This window comes from Gallus gallus, chromosome 1 (assembly GCF_016699485.2).
Source record: "Gallus gallus isolate bGalGal1 chromosome 1, bGalGal1.mat.broiler.GRCg7b, whole genome shotgun sequence".
In the NCBI taxonomy this organism is placed as follows: Eukaryota; Metazoa; Chordata; class Aves; order Galliformes; family Phasianidae; genus Gallus; species Gallus gallus.
This window is the reverse complement of record NC_052532.1, coordinates 96,701,154-96,725,583: the sequence shown is the minus strand read 5'-3', so window position 1 is coordinate 96,725,583 and position 24,430 is coordinate 96,701,154. Positions and strand designations below refer to the sequence as shown.

The window sequence follows — 24,430 nt, the reverse complement described above, 5'->3', positions numbered from 1 at the left end:
ACTAACCCGGTAGTTCAGTCACACTGACATAGAAGTAAAACTAAGTTTGTGATTCAGAAGATTGTCTCAACAGGCACCACTGAAAAATAGTTTGATACTCCACTGTGCTCCTGAAGGGAATGACTGGTTTTGCCTTTGACTACCCTTCAGTTTGCTTTGTCTTTTCTGAAGATCCTACTATAAACAAAAACCCTACATTGCTAATCATTTTAGAATGCAGAATGACACATTCCTTAACAAAGCCTTATCAAAGTCCCACTGAATTTTATCTGCAGCTCACCAAGTAAATGCTCATCATGCTCAACTAACAGGTACACTTAGATACTCAGTAAGAAAATAATCATATAAAGGAAGAAAGACAACTGCTATTTTACTGTATCTGATTCAAGAACTGCAACATCTCCAAAAAAAGGCCCTAAAACCTACTGCAGCAACTCATTTTTGTTTTCATAGAAGAAATTGCTAAGCAGTTATTATCTACCTTAAGGATGTAATACCTTTCTACCTTTCAAGCCATGGCTTTAGGAGGGAAAGGTTAACAATGGAACAATGACATTGCTTGACAATCTTCACCCTCACTGCCACTATAAATCCTCTTTGGATCAATAGGGCCCTTAATCCAAATACAGAGAGATAGCATCTGCTTTTCCTATTAGCACATGCTCCCCCTCCTGTTGACATGACAGTATAGTTTTTCTACCACTGATGGGTAAAAAAGGCTAATATTGCCCTTTTTGATCTAACAAAAACAAAGACCAGTGTAAGAGGAATAATAAAATATTCACTGAAAGAAAATTTCAGATGGAATTTGATCAGCAAATCTGTCACAAAAGAAAAGGATCTAGCTAAGAGAACAAGCACTTATTGCAGTTTATGCAATAACTCTGAGGTTGAGGGGTAGGCTCCAGAATGTCTTGTTTTTATAAGTCAGGATATGCTCTAGGTTCCCCCTCTTTTTCCAAGCCAATTTATTTCGAGGAATATGATACAGTGCAAAAAGAAGAACCTTAGAGGATATTACCTAATCCAGGCTTAATTTATAGTACAGCTCTTTACTGTGAGAGTTCCACTCTATTTTCTTTGAGTTCAATCTTTTCACACAATCAACTTTAATTCAGCTACATTCAACAGTACAGAACCGTCGTAACAAGCTTTCATTAAAACAGAAGGTATATTTAAAAAACAGTTATTCAAAAGAGAATCAAGTGTCTCAAAATTAACTTGTAATCATGAGGGCATGAAGAAAAAAAACTACTGACTCATAAACTACTGACTCACTTCTTGCCTGTGAGCTAAGTAATAAACCTAGGTTTGTTTTTAAAGAATTGAGGAACAGATGAACAGAGGCTCAACTATATGAATTTTTTACAGCAACTACACAAAAGAACAACTTAATTCTCAGAGCTTCTAATAATAAGCTTGTTTGAGTGTGTAAGAGTACTAGTACAATATGTGTGTGGGGGAGTTTCAGCAGATGTCAGGCCTGAAGCTAAACATAAAAATAAACAAATAAATGCAAGACTGAAGAAAGTTTGTGCTTGAAGTGGTGACTTGATGCACTGCAGAGTGGCAAACTACTTTGCAATTTATATTTTCTTGAGTATGTTTTTTTCCTTGAGAAATACTTGATAATGGAGATGTATACCCTAGTTTTTGGCACGTGTTTTTATAAAAATTACACAAAAGGTGTTTTTTAGAAAATGCTGAACAACACAGCTGTTTCAAGCAGTAGTTGATGTCATTAAAGTGGCCATTTTTTAGGACAAACTGTATGCCTTTTGCTTGATTGTAGGTACTGCTGAGAGCACAGTGATGTTAGTTTGATAGAACTGTAGAAAGACAGTATGGCAGCATGCTATTAGTAAAACAAAACAGAGCAGGCCAATGCAGCAGAGTGTTGAAGTCTGTCTTATCTAAGAAAACCTAGAAGAACAAAATTAAATTTGTCCCTGATCTCTGTGGTCACAACTCCAATAAAACCACTTGGCCTAAAGGCTACCCGAAGCATTTATATTTTAAAAGCATGGAGGGCACCTGAGCACTGCATCACTCCAAAACAGTTTTCAGGTTCCCATTTACTCAGTTGCTAATTTTAACACTGCTTCTTTTTCAAAGCAACACACTACTACTGTTCAAAACATTTGCGTTATATTTGCCTATCTGTCTCACCCATCATTCTTTCAGTTTGAAGTGACTAAATAATGCAGTTGCATGACACCCTTCACCCATTAAGATATGTGCACCTTTACAGCCTAGGTCTATTTCTTGATGGTCAAATATTGAACCAACATATCACTATTCCTTCAAAAGCAGGATCTTCCATTTTCTAGTTCATTACAGAATTTATGGTTTTCACTCCATGCGTGCCTACAAAGTATTGCTTTGAGATGTAATGAAGTGTATCATACTGAATTCAGCTTTACCTTCAGAGCTTAATCAAAAGATTATTGTATCAGGAGAGATTTTTTTATTCCAGAAGATCTTTCAGGTAGATATTCTAGTTCTGTTTGTCATGGAGTATAGTGTGAAGCACTGCTTGCCCAACAATCTGACATGGAAGGTATTGATAACATGAAAACTAAGAGTGCTTTAAAGTTAGTCCCAACTGAACGCAGATGCAAGATTTGATAGCCCCAGAATTCAGTCCCAGACAAGGGTCCCTTGAGAGCATTTATGAAAGAGTCTTGTAAAGTATTATGTACTGTTGTGCTTTCACAAACAGCCCTTTCACCACATTCCCAGGAATATACGGAAATTCAAGTACACACACCAGAAGCATCACTGTAATTGATACCACTGTTAGTATTCTTAGCAGTAAGCAAAAGACTGAATAAGACGGACAATAAGCGACCATCCAATTGCTTTCTTTTCAAATGGTTCAGCGAGTTGGGTAGTAAGGACATACTGGAAGCTCCCAGACTTAAATCCATCTTGTACTTTCCTCACTTGTACAAGTACCTTTAGGAAAAGCTAATCTAGGTATTTTTCTAAATGCTCATACTTTAAAGTCAAGTTAAAGTCAAGTCAACACATTGCATAAATAATAGTGCTTTCTACATAAGCTGTTGATTCAAACTTCCTGAAAATATTGACCTAATTTTATAATTCCAGCATAAAGTCTTAAAAGAGCAAGAGACTGATGATGAATTGCCAGTAAAGAGGCATTCTGCAACTTGGAGATTGAAACATAGTATGGCACCTTTTCTGATACCAGCGTAAGTACTAGTGAGTCCATTTCGCTTCTTTCTGTGGCGATACAACCAGATGCTGAAGACCATGAGGATAATCCAACAAGCAGCACCAATTCCAGCAATAAAGGCAGGCTGTTTTACTACGTCAGAGATCTGCTGGGCTAAACTGACTTGATCTTCTGAAGACACAGGATTTCCATGCGAATCTGAAAAAAAAAAACGACACCACAAATTTCCAGTTAATCTGAATGAAGAACTGCAAAAGGCAACACAAAAAGAACTGACAGAACTGTATCCAGTTCTTCAAGACAATATGCTTAAAATTGCTCATCAAAATCTCTTTTTATAGGTCTAGACAGAATATCTGTTTTCAATATAAGACCCATTTCTCCAACTCTACTGGCTTTTGTTTGTGGTGATTGCTAAAATCAGACCACTGGATTGTTTTTTTTTTTCACTTTAGCAAACCAAAAACAGACTCAGAAAATTAGTCAAGAAGTCAGAAAAAAACACAGAAGAAAGCTGAAGTACAAAACAAGGGCTCTTAGGGCTCTACAAAAGTGCAGAAGTAAGCTACATGTACATACATTCTCAAAACAGAAAGTCACGAAAGAAGAACATTCACCTGATGCTGATGTTGAGGGATACATTTTAATTTAGCAGCTCCTGACAGATGACTTAATATCATATTACACAGTCTATGTACTCTTTGCAGGCTCCCACTTTGACTTCAGTTAAAGAAGACTGAATATTTAAGGGTTCATAAGGAAGTAAAAGTACAAAATAACCAGTTCTGCCCACTTGACACCAGTGAAAAAGCTCAGAGATGACTAAAAAGGAGTTCTGAATTGTTAATAATAGTCAAGCAGTTTCATTGTTACCCGACATGCTGCCTTCTTCAAATACTATTTACCCCTAAAATTCCCAAATTAAAATAACAAATATGTATTTTTTTCCACCTTTTTCTATTTTTTTTTCCTGTAGTGAAAGCATAACCAATGATCAGTGTTTTGTTCTTTTCCTGCATTGTACTTTTGCAAGAACCTTCTAGGAATGTTGGTAAAAATATTCAGTTAATGAAAAATGCTCACTGAAATGAGGCAACTCAAAGATAAAATACTGTCTTCCTGATTTTTTAACCACTATAGTGAGTTCTTACTGGAAATTTCATTACTGCATAGGGTGAGGGCAAGAATTTGAAACCTTTAGTCAGAGCAGATATTGCTTTACACATTCCAAGCTTAGTCTTTGAAATACCCATTTTTATTCTTATGCAAATCCTACAAGTTTTTTTTCTTTCTTTCTTTCTTTTTTTTTCTTTTACTATGGGTAGTGACATCATATGCTGAAATAGAGATTAGTATTTTCAGGTGAAAGATACAGTTACAAATAAGAGTAATAGAAACTACATATGATACGAAGACCTGCTCACTTAAAAACCATCACATTTTCTCTAAGGACTAACAAGTGAATAGATTATATTATTGTGACCCAGCTTGTACTGTTCCAACATAAGCCTAAACAAAATAACAAATTGCAATATAAAAAGGATACAGAATCAAAACAAAACCAAAACCTCTGGAAAAGGATATTTTCATGACTGGGAAATGATTACCTTAGTAACAACCTTTTTCCAGTGAAGAACTTCACATTTCATTTTCTGTGATATATCTGTTTGGCCAAGGAATCATCACTGTCTTTGACTGCTACATTACTGGAAATTTTTTTTCATATTTCCAGTCCCTTTATCTTTTGTGATCCTACATGTATTGGCTAGTCTGAAAGTTCACCAAGCAGACTCATTCTGTTCTTACTAATACACTCTTTGTGTTTGCTGGGTTTATAGATTTCATGCCTATTTGTGCAAGGTTAAAATGGGTTGCATCAGATTTTATGGAGACAGCCAAGTGAAGTTCCACACAAGTGGCCAGATGGGCTTAAACATATAAAATATACCGTGACTAATGAATTAAAACTGTCACTCTTTCTCATCTTTTGTCTCTTTGCAGCTAAGGGCATATTAAGATATGAAAACTTGCATCACCAGTCTGTTTGCAAAATGAGTGACCCTACTATTTCTGTATCTGTAAAAAGCTACTCCACCTTGTACTTCTTAATGGAATAGACAAAAATATTTCCAGACAGCTTATGTCCCTGAATACATTTAGAAGACTGATAAATGTTTTTCTCTAATCCTTTAAATATATATATTTAAAACAACACATCCAGAAAATAATCAAAAACTTAAAGCTAAATGAGGATGTTTTTAAAACATATAAATAGTACAACCACACAGAAGGACAGTACATTTATATACAAGCATTTTGCACTGCTCAGTGAATGTATATCTGAAGATTACAAAATACTGAAGAATCTCTTTGAACACTCGTCCCATTTTTTAATCAAGAATCATTTCACAGTATTATTTTACTAGCCATTGCAAACATAATAACAACGTAATAACATATTTGCTGTTAAGAAACAAGGCTTACACTACACAGTATACAGGTAGACTGCAAGTGACTTTACACTGAATTAAGTGGTATGTATTTACATACATAGTGACAAGAAAAATGAGCATGTGTACATGTATATTCATACATACAACACAATACGTAAGAAGTAGGGAGGGCTTTCAAAAGGCCACATTTAACCCATGTACCACTCTTACAATTTAAAAATAGAAAGTAAGCAAAACATATAGCAAGGGAAAGGAGATCTAGTGAACCTGCCATTACTAATAATTTCCATATACAATGTCTTGGAAGCCTTTCTTTGAGAAGGGCACCTTCACTCTTTGCCACAGTCCCATGTGAGATCTGTCTGGAAAAAAGCTCTTGAATGAAAAAAATACTTTTTCTTCATCCTAAGAAATTTCTGGAAGCTTTGACTGAGATATGAACTGTTCATAATCAACATTCCTGTTCCGGCTTGCACTCCTCGGGGAAACATGCCAAAATAATAAGCAAACGTAAAGACTGTAAGGCAAAGTGCATCTTACTGTCAAAGCAGCAGCCACAGCTTATAAAGTACTTTACAAAGCCTCAGAGTTGTTGGAGCAGGCTGATCCCATAACTCCCTGAAACCAGCATATTATCACACTGACTCATCCCCTTTTCTTCTACCTCGAGATAAGAACCTCACAGAGCATGTTGATTTGGCTATTGCTCACAGGCTCTCTGATTCTGACTGTGCCGAAGCTCCAAATTTCAGACTTCAGTGAAAACTCATTACAATTCATTTCACATAGAACTGTGAATTTTAATTCTCTATGTAAAATATTCATGTAGATAATGTAAAAATCAATGTTTAAGTTGTCAAATGCTGAACAGATTACTAATATAGAGCCAAGATTGAAATGGAAAAGATTCGAAAAGACAAGAAATTCCAGGTTCACAGGTGTGCAGGCAACTTCAAATAGTACAACATATAGTGTAGTACTTGCCAATATGTCTGTCTCATTTAGTATACAAAATGTACTAACAGGAAATAGGAAGATACCGTTTTTGTAGGCATTGGTAATTCGGGCAACTCAAAACTAGCAAAACACTTGGAATCTGCAACATGATGTCTGATGTTTCCTCAAGTACATGTGGCGTGGTGCAATAAGAAAATTATACAGTAAAATACAACCAGGTTAGGAAAATGCTATTTTGTCTCCTCTCTAGTAATGCATATTTCTAAAATTGGAAAAATACCATTTTTGCAAATCAGTCCTACAGCATGCAGCTTGTGAGGAGTCAACCTAAAGTTGGTTTGGAAGGACTTACTCTGTGAGGAAAAAAGTCTCTTTTTACCTAAGGGGATATCAACAAAATCCACCAAGCAGCCACCACTCCAGAACTAACTGAAGGGCTGACAGAATAATATCTTGAAACAAAACAGTTAGAATAACAATTCAATGAGACTTTCACTGTACACTGAGATATCCAATAGTTGAATAATGTACTCAGTATTTATAAAAATTCTACAGACATCTCAATAAATAATTGCATCACACATATTATATTAATAGGGATTAAGCATTTATGAGTCATTTTAACTGGTGTGAGGTCTCTCAGAACTGGCACCCTGTGCAAAATATGTTGCAGGATATTCCCTTTTCATGTGTTTGACATGAAATATGACTCTGTCAAATACGACAGAGCTACTAGAGAATCACAGAATGGCTTGGGTTGGAAAGGGCCTTGAAGATCATCTAGTTCCACCATGGCAGCATACGCAAGGCTGCTACTGTCATAGGTGGTATCACATCACTGGACAGACACAAGACTAGACATCCGTTTGATCTGATAATTCTCATCTTTCTGTATAGGGAAATTTTGTAATACATGTGACAATAAAAATATTCTATCAAATTTTTTTCAGTATGATTTCTTTTTCTTTTTCTTTTTTTTTTTTCTCCACGGAGAGAAACATAAGGATTTACAGTGAGCTGTGGATTTGAAGTATGTTTTTTTTTTTTTTTCCTCCTTAGTGACAAAGCTCTTTCTTTTTTGTTATGTAAAATATCAACTTTCCAAACAAACAAAAACTGATTTTCCAGGCCTTCGAAATCCACAGAAAGCTGTAAAAGGCCATTCAAAAACTCTAAGGAAGGTTTAATGGCAACCAAGGAGGGGGTTTTAAGGAGACACATGTTTTTTCATCTGACTTCATGATTTTAAACACCAGAAGATGATTTCTGAATAAGAAGAAAGTATATTGTTGACTTGCCCTAGGAGGCACTCAAGCCAGTGGCACTGCAGCTTAGTGAGCTGCTTCACATCAGCAGAGACACGGAAAATGGAAGAGCTCTGTACTTACAATTTGTACGTGTCTTTGTACCAGGTTAAGTGCGCGCACAAGGTCACTTATCACAGCTCAGCTGATGCATGGTATTGTGATTGCACATGTCAGCTCTCAGAGAATCCAATTTCTCCTATCCTCCCCTCCTGTTCTGGAAGGCAGCCTGTGAGAGGCGAAGCTTCCTCCTGTCACACACCTGGCTGAAATCTACCCAGCCATTGTTCACAGTCACAAACTGGTGAGCAACTTGCATAGTGCATGGCCTCAAAAATGAGTTTGGCATGCAAGAGAATAAGTTACAGTGGGGAAAAAAGTCTCACATTAAATCTCTTCTTCAGAAATTCCAAAGCCAGCCACAATTCAGACTCATGTTTCATAGAATCACAGAATGGCCTGGGTTGAAAAGGACCTCAAAGATCATCTACTTTCAACCCCCCTGCTATGTGCAGGGTCACCAACCACCAGACCAGGCTGCTGAGAGCCACATCCAGCCTGGCCTTGAATGCCTCCAGGAATGGGGCATCCACAACCTCCTTGGGCAATCTGTTCCAGTGCACCACCACCCTCTGAGTGAAAAACTTCCTTCTAATATCTAACCTAAAGCTTCCCTGTCATAGTTTAAAACCATTCCCCCTTATCCTATCACTATCCACCCTTGTAAACAGTCTTTCCCCCTCCTGTTTATATGCTCCCTTCAAGTATTGGAAGGCCACAATGTGCTTTTCTGCACACTGAATTCATAGTTCCAAAACAAAACAAAAGAAGTTATTGTACTAATTCAGATATCAGAAAAGACTTCCTGAAGGAATAGTTGGGATCAATGAAAAATGTAGGAACTCAAAGTCATCAGAGGCAAACATGCAGTTCCCAGAGCACATTGGTATAGGGAGTGAGGACTCTTTCAAACCTTCTAAAAGAAGCATCTTTAGCCCTCTTTTTTCCCTCTCTCTGGCTTCACTTCCCTCTCACTGTAACAATGTAATTTATTGCTGGTGAAAGGTGCCAACTGATGACATCAACAAATTAATTTTCTATCTTCAGAAGAGCTACTAGAAAACTGCAGTGTCTGCTTCACGCCCCTGCTGGGACTGCATCCAACAGCTAAGAATGCAAGTCTTTGCGGGAATTGTAAGAGAACTTGTATTCTCTTTCCATAATCTAGTGTTAAGTAAACTGGAGCCATTCACATGCCTCGAGGATTTTAGCTTGATCTATACTAAATAATGAGTACTCCTCTTAAGTTTAAGTTCTAATTTTCAGCAGCTCCCGCAGTTGCCTAAAGGATTGTAGAACTGTCTAGGTATTCCTTTCAATTGTTTTTAGTGACATGGATCCCCCAAAGTCTCTTCTTTCCAGATCTTTGTCATGAAAGTGTAACAATCAAATTGCGGCATTTTTCCTACAGTATATGTAGTTTTGGCTATGCCACTTAATTAGAAGCAAGCAATAAAAAAATATAAAATCAAACCCCAGCCATTTAGAAATATATGGCTTTTAGCAGACTGAAGGGTCACTTCTACATTTGAACGGCCTCTGAGACAGGTGATTGTCTTATGCATTCTAACATGGTATCAATAAAGGCCAGCATCAGAAAAGTTGACAAAAATCTTACCCTGACAGAATGTCATTTATTTCTTTTTCCATTTACCAAAACTCCAAAGTGATTAAGTTGCATTATACAGTTAACCCTCATTTAACATTTACCTATCATCAGAGAAAATGAAAAAAAAATGTGGCCATAAAGTGTTTTGCTTTGAAATTCTAGTCTACTGTAAATTTCACTCATTAATCTTAGATTTTCAAAATCTAAGCTGTATAGAACATACAAATTTGAATGGAAAACTGTCTGCAGAGAAGCAGAATCTAGCAAATAACCATGACTTTTTTTGTACATATTAATGGAATATTACATAAACCATGTGCAATTTTTTCTTAAAATTTCTATTAATCATATGCCTGTGTAAGCCAAACAAATTAAATATAATAGTTGGGAAAGTATATGTAGGTCACTCTGAAAGCAATATCTCCTATCTATTTCCACAGAAACTACAAAAGTTAAAATAGCACAATAACACTATTTGGTAGAGCAATTTCTCAGCTACAAAACACTATTTTTTGACATAGTCAGCACCATTAGCTATGCATTTTCACCAGCAATAAATAAGAGCCTGCATGCTGCATTTGCAAAAATCTGCACCAGAGGAGGTGATCCAATGTCACCATTATACTGCTGAAACGCATCACCCACTGCCTCACTGTGCTCATGTTCACTCTTTGGCCTCCAAAAACATTTAGCAAGTGTCTGTGAATGTCAGTAGGTGCCATTTTTTCCACATGGAAGGATTCAGTGGCACACTTTTGTCTCATCCACGCTTTCATGACAGATGCCATTTTGTCAAACTGCTCTTCTGCTGTCTTCTGTCTCATGGCAACAAAATGTAATGGAATACTGGTGGGAAGATTCAACCTCTACTGCCATATCACCAACATTCACCTCTGATGTTGTGTGCCAACATCATAAAGCAGGAGGCACTACTTTCACAGCAGCCCTTGTGCATTTAATTTTACAGCAAATATATTACTTGTTCAGTCCTGTTTTCACATGCAATATTTATGTGTTTTTCGTTGTTGCTGGGTTTTTTTGTTTGTTTGTTTGTTTTTAATACAAAGTCAAATAACAGGGAAATTCTACCAATGATACAAATACAGAAATGAAGTCTGGAACAAACAATGACTTTTTTTTGTGATTATATGTAGATTATACACTGTAATGATAAGGTAGTCTGGTACAGGCGGGTAAAGCAGCATATGACTATACCTAAACTTACTTTAAATGCTCTTCAGTGAATCAATAGAAAAGAAGTGTTTCTCCCAGGTACACACAAAAGCAATGTCCTTGACGTGTGTTTATGACAGAAGGATGTTTAGTATAAATGAAGTTAGAAAGTCAAGATAACTGTAAATCACCTCTTACCTCTTATTCCTCTCCTGGGGAGCTTCCAGACACAGCTGATATTTATTTTTCCTAATGTTAGCAAGCTCTTGTTTTTTTGCATCAATATTCTGATCAAGACAAATCACCTCTCTGAATTAAAATGAGCTAGCATTTCAGGACTCATACTACTCTACATGTTTTATTACACCATTATTAAGCTTTAAATTTCACTTTGAAAAAATCAGTAACCAAGAAACAATGCTGAATTTGAAGAATTTACATTTACATTGATATACTCCTATCTTCAGAATGCAGTTCCAAGACAAGTTTAAAACCAGAAATGCCATATCCTGCCATTGCAGAGATCAGGTAACATTATCTATTTAATTTGACCTGAAACTATATCTGATGCCGTAAAGGACAAAAGCAAACAAACAAAAATGACTGAAACCAACAGATAGGATTACCAGCAGGCTTACCTAACTGGATAAACTGGGGATCACTTTTCACTCCAGGTCCTGCTCCAGTACTTGCTGCCACTTCCACGCTGTATCGAATACCTGGTACTAGGGAAGGGATGACTACTGAAAAGGTGGAACCATCTACTGTCCTGTTTATATGGTATCGACTTTCATTGCCAAGGCACCAAACCTGCAGGGAAGTAAGTGTATTATATGTATAAACATTCAAAATTAAACACTGAAGTATCATTACAAGGAAGGTTGACACATTTCCTTCTGCTGGATAAGATTTAGAATCTGTCACTACTTTAAAATCTGAAGTCATGGATCACAGTCCTAGGCATTCTGAATACCAGAAAGCTATTTCTTGTTCCAAAGAGCAGCTCCAAATACTAACATTATTTGATGGGTTCATCCCAATTCATTCAATCTATGACAACGGTGCTAATAAAGCTAAAAGCAGTAGTAACATGGAACAAGTCAGAGAAACCCCTTAGCCAAAAATCATTCATGTAAACAACAAAGTAAGAGCATTCAGATAAATGAGCTTGCAATTCTCTTATTAAGGAATCATTCATCAAACAAGGCTTTATTCACTCAAGTGCAAGGGCAAGCTTTTCTTCATGACATCAGAAGAGAACAGATACCATGCTGGAATAAAAATGTTACCTTTTTGAAGAACAAATGGCAGTGAGAGACGAGGATTAGTAATAAATATACTATCTTCTATTGCGAGACAATGGGGTCATGTCAAATCTCATTTTTTGATCGAAACTAGAACAGAAGTCTAAAAACTTTTATTCGCCTTTTTAGAAATCCATTATTATATTCAGTCATATTAAGTGACTGGGAAACTGCATTATTTGTGTGGCAAATGCTTTTAAGAGAACGCTCAACTGCTATCAAAAGTAACATAGAAACTAATTTAGGTCTCCTGAGAAAATGATGAAGCTGTGTGGTGTTTTTTTTTTTTTTCTATTCCTTTTCACAGTTCTTTTGCTCTACACTGAATATTTATTTTAGTTAAATTCAGTACTTTATTTGTAGAGAAGTAAGTTTTCCTGGGAATGTCAGCATTTCTGAACTTGTGCTGACTGTATATAGGAGGGAAGATCATGCTTTTGACATATGGAGCTTTTAAAAGATTTACTACCCAGATAGCTGTTCTTAATCCCTTGGGTAGTTCTGCTGTTGCGGAAATTGTCAGGTGAGTGAGCTAGAGTTTCACTTGGAGAACAATTGCTAGGGCACTTTCCATAGAGTCTTTTTTGCCTGGATACTGTAAACTTTCTTTATTTCACCATCAGGACACTCTAAGACCCTTTTCATTCTCTGGATGCCAAGGTTTGAAAAAAGGCTAGTGGGACACTGCAAGGATCTGAAATGTATTTTAAGCCCCTTTGAAATAGAATCCCAACACGGCACATACAGAACTGCTTCTGTAAAGCGGGTCAGAGCACGGAAGGAGAACAGAAGAGACTCTTTTTTTATATTCAGATATCAAATACAGGCTATTTCAGTCAGAAGGAGGTATAATTATTAAATTATTAAATTCTGAAGGATGGTCTAAGAAAAATGCTATTATTTAAATAGGAACTTGATAAAGTAAAGAACAAAAGGTTTAAGTCTGCATTTTGACGTGAGTCATTTTCACAGAAATTGCTACATTAGTGCACTTGTACTCAATGTAAATAACAAAAATAATATATGATGTACTTGCTACTATGCACTACTTATATGTAAAAGTGTTTTGTTCTTAGATGCTCAAATAAATGGGGAAATTTGTAAATTGGGAATGGTAAGTTAAACATCAGGTTGTTCAGTACTCATCAATACCAAAATAGATTGCATATCTAAATTGGTAAATGAAAACTCATTTCCAGAATGTTATGAAGCACAGAGGAATTCACACCATAATAGACATATCAGTGCATTAAAAATAGTACAAAGAAAATTTCTAACTTCATGCTAGGAATGACCTCTACTATGGTTTGATTTCTGGCTTTTTGTGTGTTATACTGGCATTTCTCCAGTTAAGATGGTATCCTTCTTTATACATGTTTTGTCTTTTAATTAAGTAGATATACTCTTGCCTTAGACCAAGGTACTGAGAGAACTGAAGAATTCCCCCTTCCCAACACGCACACCCATTTTTAGAGGAAAAATGTGAGATAGAAAAATGACAATTTTAAAAAAGAAAATTTTACAATATTTCTTTTTTCATTGTTTTGTTAAAAGTTCTCATATGTATATCACTTCCCCCCCCCCCCCCCCACCCTCCCCCACATTTTTAGAGAAAAATAATAACTACATACAGCGCAAATAACAACTACATATATATTCATTGCATCTGTTTTCTGTCCATGGTGAAAAAAAAACAACAATGGAAAATAACGGCATGCAGACAATAAATGTAGGAGAAATGTGCCAGTGTGCCACCTACTGCTACAGAAGCACAAGAATACAGTTTGCTCTAACACATGACAGCTTATTAGCTCTGAATGTTGGGAGGTAAGTCAGGCATTATATTAACTCACAAATATGAATTTCCTGAATTTTATTGTTTTGTCCTTACAACCTTAACATTCTTCTAATGCAGTTTCTTGATGGAAATAGTTTCACCCTTCCAGTTCATTAAATAAAATAATTTTGCAATTTCTTTTTTTTTTTTTTTTTCAAATTACATTATATATCTGAAACTAAGCCACAAACTCATTTTATTTCTACCAGTTGACCAAGTTCCGATGTTTTATTTTTCTAAATTTACCGTGAAGTGCAGTGATCTCTTGACTTTTCCATTAATACTAAGGGAAAATATAATAACCAAATGACTTTTTAAAGCAAGGGACACATGTCTGTACCACAGTGTTTTACCTGAAAAAGGAGCCAAGACAGATGATCCTACCACTCAGTGGCAATTAAAAGTTTATTTGATATACACAACTAAATATTTAAATTGTCTGTAGCTTACTTAGGAAAAATAAGCTTCAGTTAATTTGCAAAGTAAATTATCTCAAAACAATTTGAACTGAAAATAAATACTGTGTATGTTGCTAAATGAATATCAAATAAATATTTTATAAGGTACTCACAATTTTTGAAAAATTATATAGCTTAACAAGAGCTTTCTTTTGTGAAAAATACATGAAAATTTCTATACACTTATTATATTTAGTATTATACAAGAACATTTTTTACTTGAAAATTTCCTATTTGACTACTCCATTAAAAATAAGGTCCTCACATCTTAACACTGTTAATTATTATCCTTGAGCTTTTCAACTCCTTAAGCCTGTTTATATTTATTATCGCAGCCAATATCTTTGAGTCACAAAATGGTTCTCTAACAGGTAGGGTTCCCTTTCAGCTTGTCTATGTATTTGTCAATTTATAACAAAGACAAGAAAGTAGTTGTTTTAATTATCAGTGTTGACCCTTTATTTTGATTTACAGAAGTGGCTTTCTACCATTTAGACAGAATTACTAAATATGGAGTTTGATTTGAAGAAATGCATTCTTTGAAGAAAGCATTTTCCAAACTATGTGCTCTAATTTTATCCAGTAGATGGAGCCACGCATCCACAAACAACTTACCCATCAAAACCCAGCCAACACTTTGCCAGGGGATATATGCAAGTATTACCTTGTATTCTTGAACCATTCCGTTCTGGTTATCCTCGGGGGGTGGCTGCCAGGTGACTACAATTGCAGTTCCATTCCCATCATTTTTAGTTACTGAAACACTCTGAGGTGGAGCACTGGGCGCTGTTTGTTTGGGGAGAAAAATTGAATGGTTAAGTTTGTCGAATGCAACAGTGAGCGGTTTTAGTTTTCTTTTTAAAGGAAAACTGGTTTCTGGGCCACAAAAATGTATTATTTTACTCCCTAGCTTTTGTTATGTGCAATTCTTGCCCACAGATTACAACGGTATACAAAGTAAGCGATGTGAACCTGCAGGCAGGCTTCTAATTTCTGCTGTGCTGTTTCTGTAAGACAGAAAAAGTCAGGCAGGCCACCAGACTCTCCAAACTCAGAAACCAATTCCCAGAACAGCACAGTCTTGAACACAGAATTCTTGAATGGATTTCAAAGCATCTCAACCATAATCAACAGTACTAAAAAATGAAGTCTGTAAATTAACCCTAGCAGAATGTTAAACCTCAGCTGCTCTACAGTGTGAAAAATAGTGACCAATACAAACCTTATTAAAATCAGAACTGAATGTGTTATGCTTAACAGATTTATATTTTGAATTTTAAATAGTCTTTCTAAAAACAATATGCTTAGATGATGCTTGGGATGAATGCGATTAAGCACGCCTCTTGAACCACCCACAGAAGTAAACAAGAGCTACACTGTATTTATACCAGGTAGTGAAGAGATAAGGAAAAAGGTATCACATCCCAGCAGAGGCACTGAAATCCCCATTCTGAAGCACATACTTATTATGCCTGAACTACCAGATGAGCTACAACAAAAGAAACAGCTTTATGAACCTTCTCTTTTTAGCATGTGTTTGAGATGGAAATACATAATTTAGTCCACTATATCTGTTGCCCTCATTCATCTTTTCATTTTGTATTACTGATTGATGCAGATATAAAAGCCTTCTAAGAATGTGGTTTCCATTCTCTCAGCTACAGTGCTTTGATGATTTCTGCGGTGTCTGCTATCTACTCAAGATAGTGATTAGTAAGTGCTTGAATCTGACAGAAGTCACTTGTGACCAGACCATGAACTCAGCAGGGAGGAGTGCACACTGCAGTGAAGATAAAAAGCACATTTCCCATTGTGTGTTGGAGGAGGATTTTGCACATCCCTCTCTCTCTCTCTGTCTCTCACACATGGTTCTGAATATTTACTTCGATGTCACCAAACAATTCACTTAATGATCAGTCCAACACAGTCTCCTCTGCTGCAGACTGCTGTTCTCAAACAGCATACACTTCAAACAAAATCAAATAATGAACATATCAGAGAAAAGCAGGCCAGAATACTACTTCAAAAAGGAAAGATGAAGACAGTCTGGCTCCTACTTGCCTTCTTCTAGGGTTTTTGCAAATTTCACTTCACTATCTGCGCCTTGAAACTCATTAAAAAAAGGGCGGGCCTTGATTTCATAGTTTACACCTTTCTTCAGCTCTGGAATGATAACACTGTTTTTGGTTGGAGTCCTCACTTCAAAAATTAACCATTCTGACTCTCCATAGGACGCTGGTGTTGGCCGGTATAGGATTTTATATCCTTGAATATATTGGGATTGCTGGTCCACCTGAAAAAACAGCAGAAGAACACCCATTACAACACACAATGCATTGTTTAATAATTCATTAAACAATTAGGAATAATTTATTAAACTATTAGGAACTGTGCATGTTGTCTGCAACATCAGTCCTTGGTCTATCCATTTATTTTATTCAAAATAAACAATGCTGAACCTGATAGAGGCTCCTTGAATTACAGGAAAGTACAGGCCTGATTCAAAAGAGCATTAATATTGATGCTGGTAGAACAGCACCAGTTTCAGTGGATTTATGGAAGCATTAAAGGGGGATAGCAGAGTTGTATAACACACCCTGGCTCTGTGAAATGAACCATCTTTACATTCATGGAGAGGCTGAATCGAGTCAGGGGAACTCAGCATAGACTCTGCCCATGCAAATCTGCTCTGAAGAACAGGGCAGGGAAGAGTACCAGGGCAGGGGCTCAATGTCTCTGATGAACACAGATCAAGAACCAAGTGTGCCAGCTCTCCTGAGGTGTGAAGCCTCTCAAAATTCAGGAAACGAGCACTGCTTCCTGCATGCTTCCTTCTGGAGTAAGTGATTTAAAAGGGCAGCCAACTGGCACTATCTGCACTGCTCTGATGAGGCTGGAGGCTGTTGAAGGGCAGATTTGCCCAAGCACTTCCTCGATGTTCACTGACTCAGCAGGAGCCTCCTCTGCTGGAGGGAAGGGGCTGTTTTAAGAGGGCTCTTAAGATGCTTACAAAGTCAGTATGGTAATAAGGATGAGACTTGGAAAAACAGATCAAAATAATACAGTCCCAGCAGATTTAAACTAAGGCCATTTTATACTGCACGTATGGAGAAAGAAACCTTAATGTAAATTAGGACAGGATTCAATGTGTTTGGCTGTAACTACAGCAGAAAGTTATCTTGCAGAAGTGATCTCTTGTGCAGCATTACAACAAATTTCAATTTCTGGTGAATAAGAAAGTCCAAATATAACAATAAGAAACCTTTTAAAAAGTGCACCAGATTTTCCCTATTTTCAAAAATCTCACCCGGCGATATAATAAAACTGTTTGCTTGCTATTTTACTCTAAAAAAAAAAAAAGTTTCATTTTTAATAAGCACATAAAGAATGCATGTGTTAGCTAAAACTGAAGTAATGCTTACTTTTAAAATTGCAGGGAAGCCACAGGCCACCCAAGAAACTGACAAAAAACTGGCTGCCTGGAAAAGGTTGTTCTGTAAGTAAAGGTCAAACAAAATTGTGCTAGGAGCCTCAAGGATGTTTTAACGTTATTAGTTAAAAGAGGAAATAGCACAGCGCAGGTGGTCTTACTGCAGGTAAGTGGATGCAACATGGCAGATTCTACCTTGTAGTACTGAGGAGCCCTGGTCATAGACCAGGACTCCACTGGGCTAGGGCTCTTCTACAGAGTCAAAACATCTTTGCTCTTGCTCAAAACGTTGTGCCATGGCATGGCAGGGGCTACATCCTGTGCTCTGACTGCTAATATATTGACTTATTTAGATGCAAGATCTGAAAAGACTTCAAAGATCAATCCCATTTGATAAATTCCTGCACTAGTGTAACCTTCCCCCATTTTTTTTTAATTCATTCTGCATTCTATTTTAAAACTGATCTTCTTTTCATTGCATTTTATTTTCTTGTTGTTTGTTACTTTTGATTTCCTACGTTGTTCTTTCTCTTCATTTATACCTTTTGTTCATCAAATGTCTCCCATAGCAAGACATTTATAATTTTTCCTTCACTGAGGCTCCAAACTTTTGTAAACCTACTTGAATATTTTTCACGTATGTTTTCCTTTCCCTAGCTTCAGGACTAAATATTGTTTCCTCACTCTTTCATTTCCCTGTTACACTCTTTACATGACCAACTTCCTGTTTCCTCCTGTCAGAACAACACCAACAGAACACCTCTGAATTGTTATTTATGTCTCTTTTACTTTTACTACATGCACTCATTGCACCATGGGAAGAATAGTATATTCAGATGACGGTATCTTCTTTTGGGTGTGTTTCTCAGTACATACATAGGATGGAAGAAACACTTTCAAAGATAACTATGCAGTATTTCCCTCCACTGGTGTCCGACAGATGGGGAATTATCCACATTATCTCATTAGGGGACACTTCCTACTGAAAGCAGTGCAAAAGCTTCAAATGATTTAACCTAAGAAAGCTTAAGATCAATCTTTAGTATCCAGAGGACTTGGGAACTCTCACTGTATTATAAGCAACATTCTCCACAGGGACAAGAAATGTGAAAATGGGACAAACTATAATGAAGTATGAAAACAAAGACTCAGTGGTACTTATTAAAAAGAAAAACATTGCAGTTTTTTTAAAAATGACACAGCTTCTTGAAGACTGACTCCACAGTGGTCAAACAGTACACTTCAGCAAGACATATAACTACCTTTATGATGCAGATTTATACTTACTGTCCAATGAACTTCAATTGAGGAGGAAGAAAGGATAGTAGGGTTGTGCAGATGTAGTACCACATCGCCTAGTTCTCTCTGCACCTGCTTGTGATCCACACCTTGACTTGTTGGTGGAACATCTGCAATAATTTAAGATTCAATTCTCACAAATATATGTAATTATTAATATAAGTATATATATATATACAAATACATATATTGTAAAACATAGGAAATTTTTATCAATTAAGGTTATACTAGGTACTCACCAGAAATGTAAGAAAAATCTACAAAAAGTCTTTTCTGAGTTAATGGTACTTTGACAAAAACAGGAGGAAGAAACAGGAGGGAAATGATGGATAAAAAGAAAGAACCACATTCAGGGAGATCTTTGGAAAATGACTACAGCAGCATCTCTTTATTCTTTCCTGCCAGAAGGAGAAAATTTTCTATTGCCCACTCCAAATTCCAACAGAGACCATGAAAACTATATGAAAGGGCCATTGTGAATGCTCTGCCTTCAGGTAAATTAATTGGCAAACTTACTATTTTTAATTACAAAAGAAACTAAAAGCAAGTCATGTAGCTAAAGTTCCACTCTGATAGCAGGTGACTTCTGTAAACAGAAGACAGAGCACAGCTGAGTGTTGTCTCGTTCTTCTGACATTTAGTCTATTTTACAGCTAAAAGAATTGGCCATACACATGAAGGGATAATTTCCTCTCAAAATAGGCAGTAGGACAATGGAAACACATTTCTGCATGCAGTGCCTTTGAAAAGAATACTTATCTGAAATTTAATGACTGTTCTATACATATATAAAATTTATAGGGCAGTCACTAACAGAGTGTCTTAAATATACATGTACTACAGACAGCAGAGGAACACAGTCTCCATATTGATTTCATATGTTTCCCTTTGATCACTTCATTTTAGAAAATACCATGCTGACAACCGTTAAAATCACGGACTAGGGAATTCAGTGAATGTACTTAGACTGATTTTTCTTTTCCTAATACAATTCCAGATACAGAGTAATGCATTACATAAACCTTACTCTAGCCTACTACTTTCTCTGTCTGATCTCCTCTAGTGATTAGACAAGATTAGAAAACCTTCAAGGATTCTGTACTCTGAAGACATTGCATTACATTGGTAAATTCCATACCTGTCTGCTCACAAGACAGGCAAAATGAGAGAGTAGACAGAAACTGTGTATATATCTATTACAACTACTGCAGTACGTCCTTGCAGGTATCCTAAAAGCTGAGGTTTTTTTAGATGCTGATTTTGAAGGTACTTGTTACAATTAAATGAAAAAGATGCAAAGCATCCTTTTTGCGCGGTAGTTATATACTCAGTTTAAGTTTTTGGCCTTGTCTAAGCAATATTAAAAATTTTGTAAGGCTGCATTAAAAAAATATCAGTGTGAGAACAACTTCTTAAAAATACAGTTCCCATTCTGGCATTGAAAGCTTATGCCACTTTGCAGTCTTGTCACACAGTTGCCTCAAATATCTGCAAAACAATGAGATCTCTCTGAAGTTAATAAAGTAAATTGAGATTACCATGCAATCAGTAGATGACAAATCTAGCCTTTTAGAAAGGAATGCTGATTACATCCAAACAAACAAACAAACAAACAAAAAAACCCAGCCAAAACAAAACAAAGAAACATCACAATATTACTGCTATATCTATTATGTTCTGCCTAACAGTTCATTTAACAGAGCATTTCCCTTCCAACCATTTCTTTAATGCTTTGAAAGCACTAAGGATAGAAAATTCTACTTGGAGAGTTGCCTAAATATCAACTTGCTTGTAACATTACAGGAAAGTCAGTTCAATAATTAGTGATATTTTCACTACTAGTTATAAAAGGTGAGTCATCAACAATATGACTAAAACTATTAGTAGACTCAGCAATGTTGCAATTCTGTGCTACAGAACTATATGCATCATCTATTCTACGTTTTCTTGGTTAGTCTTTAAAGTTTCCAATACAGGGGACTGCAAGTGAGAACACTTAAGCATGTTTTGGTCAGGTCTAAAGGCTGAGGTAAGTTAGATTCCTGATCTGGACATGAATTTAAGACAACGCAATAAATTTCTATGAACAGAAGTTAACTGGGAAATTTTTGAATGAGCTTACCAGCTCAAACTGAAAACTTGTGGAATGCTACACTGCATGAAAAACTGACCTGTATAGAACACTGCAGCCCTCCTGCCCACACAGTAACACATGTTGTTCTTTGAGGCAGACCTAGGAACCTGTGTAATTCCTATCTTCTATGTGGCTATAACTATGCTGCCAATCCATCCACTGAAATCGTTACCAAGCAGAAGAAATGCATAATAACAAATGATAGAAATATGAAACTGCCCAATATCCATGGGAGAAAAACTTGCTTTCAGACCAACTTCAGAACAAATGGAAAGTTCCTAAATGAGGATTTTTGTTTCCTTTAAGGAACTTCCTTCCAGAAACAAATGTGCTTACTTCTGCAAACAAAGAAATAAACATATAGCACAAGCATCTTAATATGCCAATGGGTCAAATTCTCTACTAAAGCAGGAAAAAAAAAAAGGAAGATAACTTTTGTTACTTTTTCTTTGAAAAGGAAAAAAAATCTTTTTTTTTTTTTTTTCCTATTTAAGAATGAAAGTATTTGCAGTGGAACAATATAGGCTGTAAAGTTCATAAAATCATCATAGAATCATTTGAGTTGGAAGGGACCTTTAAAGGTCATCTAGTCCAACTCCTAAGTAATGAACAGAGACACCTACAGGTATACTAGGTTGCTCAGAGACCTGTCCAGACTGACCTTGGATGTAGCCAGGGATGGGACATCCAACATCTCTGTGGGCAACCTGTGCCAGTGCTTCACTACTGTTATTATCAAAAACTTTGTCCTTATCTCAGATCTAAATATCCTCTGTTCTAGTCTGAAACTATCTCCCTTTGTCCTATCACAACAAATCCAACTAAAGCGTCTAGCCCCTTCTGTTTATAGCCCCCTCCAGATACTGGAAGGCTGCTCTCAGGTCTCTTCAGATCCTTCTTGTCTCCAGGTTGAACAGCTCCAGCTCTCTCTGCCTGAAGTCACAAAGTATTATTTCCTAAACACTACCCTAAGTATCATTTATTTTCTACACTGAATGTGAATTTATTTAAAATTTTGCATGGATAGACTCAGTCCATAGCTGGACTTCAGCTGTAGCTTCAGTCAGCAGGTGACTCCCTCACAAGCTACAACCCAGTTCTGTCTTTCACTTGGCTATCTTAAGTATTGTCTCTCTTTCCTATTGTTTTGCTTTCAACAGCAGTATTACTGCAATGCTTTCAATACACTGCTGAAAGTTCCTCTTTACTGACTCACAATGCCCAGTTCCTTCAAATTTTAAATTTCTTTCTTTCCTAATGTTGCAGAAGCCAAATTAGATCATATGCTGTTTCTGTCTCTAAGTTTCATTCGGTTCACTGGACACAATAATAACATTTTCACAGAATTTAAGGATTTGTGTGATAACTTCAAAAATCAGAGATCACTTTTGTTGCAAACAAGAGCTATTCTTTAAGACATAACTATCTTTTTATAAGAGATAATACAACTCCCTTAGGCAGCACAATATGCTGTCTAAGCAGCTTTTAGAGTTTATATTAAAGGGAAACACGAGTTTAAACAATGTATTTTACTACCTAACATATATCACAGCCAGCACAGATAGTTGAAAGCTAGCAAAATTTCTGCATTCAGTATTTCTCAGTCAAGTTGTAGCAGCCACTGTGGACATCTGAAATGTTCAATACCAAAAGCTTACCTTGAGTTTTCACTGGATCAGATATTTGGCTTGGGTCACTTAGTCCATATGCATTAGCTGCCCTCACAAGGAATAGATAAATTGCACTAGGTTTTAGCCCTTTAACTGCAAAACTCTCTGTTTTCACATTTTCAGCTACAGTTTGCCAGCTGCTACCAGATGCATGGCTAAGAATAAAACACACACAACAGCAGGTTAGCATGCACTTCTTTCACAATATATTATATACAAACTTAAGTACAGCAAGATCACATGAGACACATATACCTGAAGGCCTCAATTATGTAAGAGGTTGGCGTTGCACCTGAATTCAAATTAGGTTGCCATGACAATGTTACTGTATTTCTGCTGACATCTGTAACCTCAGGTTTTGATGGAGCACTAGGAATCAAGTTTGGGTCAGTGGGTCTTGGTGGCTGCACTGGGACTCCAAATTCTAACAAAGGAGAGAGAAATGCTGAGTATAGATAGACAGGAAGCAGCTGTAAGCTAAATGCTATTCACATCTGCACTGGCAATTTATGACAGAGTCAGATAATTACTGCATTTCAATTTTTGACTTTCTTTTATGCATTTTCTCCATGCAGAGAGAACATAATTGATTTACCTTGGACCTCTATGTAGGCACTCCATGTAGCTTCGCCACTTGGGGTTGAAGCAACGCAGGTGTACCGACCAGTATCACCCAGCTGAGTGGGAAAAGAGAAGAATAAATATTTGAAACAATCAGGCACTCAGTGGGCTAGAAAAGTAATTATACCTCTGTACATATCTCTATGAATATGAATAAATCTTTTAGTCTGCAGAAAACTTTGAATGTCAAACTTTTTACATTAGAAGGAATAATTTCACGTGCTACAAAATGAAAAGGGGTATGTTTCTGAGTATTCTTTAAAGATGTAGAAATGTTGCATATTCTTATTTAACACCGCCCATTCTGAAATCAACATGCTGAAAGCCAAGTCTCATAGCACTTATTCCTTACTCTGTAGAGTTCTTAAGAAATAAATTGAAAAGGAACTTAGATGACAAGATTACCATACAATCTTCTGCCTAAATAATCTTAGGGACTTGTTTGGACTGAAGAACTGGAGAGAATGTTGTTCTTAAAACAAAGCTTAAATATTTCACAAGTCCTTGTACCTATTTTTTTTAGTGTGAGTATAAATTTCACTCTAAGGCAGACCCCCCCAAAAATCTCCATATGTTAATCTCATCCAATTCTGAATGATGGGTTATTTGGAACTTAATTCTGTAGAGAGAACCATAATTTAGATGGTTTTCGAGAACATCACTGATTTTGTGGGACTGCTTTCTAAATTTCTAAGAATATCAAATAAAAGCACAGGAACCAAATAAAAGAAAGAGGGGTTGTACAGCTCCTGTTTATGTCATCAGCAAAATGTACTTCATGTCTTTGTCTACTGGACCTACAGAGCAGCTTCTGGGAGAACGCTGACATGGTAGAGCATTGCCTGTACACACAGATACTCCTTCACAGAAGCTGTGCAATTGAAATAAGAGAAATTTGCAAGAAATTGTGACAGATTGGGAA

General features: G+C 36.4%; 1 protein-coding gene across 7 annotated transcripts in view; it reads right to left on the bottom strand.

Annotated features, from left to right (window-relative positions):
- The window catches only part of ROBO1 (roundabout guidance receptor 1), a 707,723-nt gene that overhangs the window by 34,137 nt on the left and 649,156 nt on the right, over positions 1 to 24,430 (bottom strand). For all 7 annotated transcript variants that reach the window (XM_046904542.1, XM_046904541.1, XM_040653484.2 and 4 more), the window contains 8 exons: positions 23,483 to 23,564; positions 23,143 to 23,311; positions 22,876 to 23,042; positions 19,072 to 19,193; positions 16,416 to 16,647; positions 15,019 to 15,140; positions 11,394 to 11,565; positions 3,200 to 3,397 (listed from right to left, as the gene is read on the bottom strand). In XM_046904542.1, the coding sequence (XP_046760498.1) occupies positions 3,200 to 3,397; positions 11,394 to 11,565; positions 15,019 to 15,140; positions 16,416 to 16,647; positions 19,072 to 19,193; positions 22,876 to 23,042; positions 23,143 to 23,311; positions 23,483 to 23,564 (1,264 nt within the window). The remainder of the gene's footprint in view (positions 1 to 3,199; positions 3,398 to 11,393; positions 11,566 to 15,018; positions 15,141 to 16,415; positions 16,648 to 19,071; positions 19,194 to 22,875; positions 23,043 to 23,142; positions 23,312 to 23,482; positions 23,565 to 24,430) is intronic.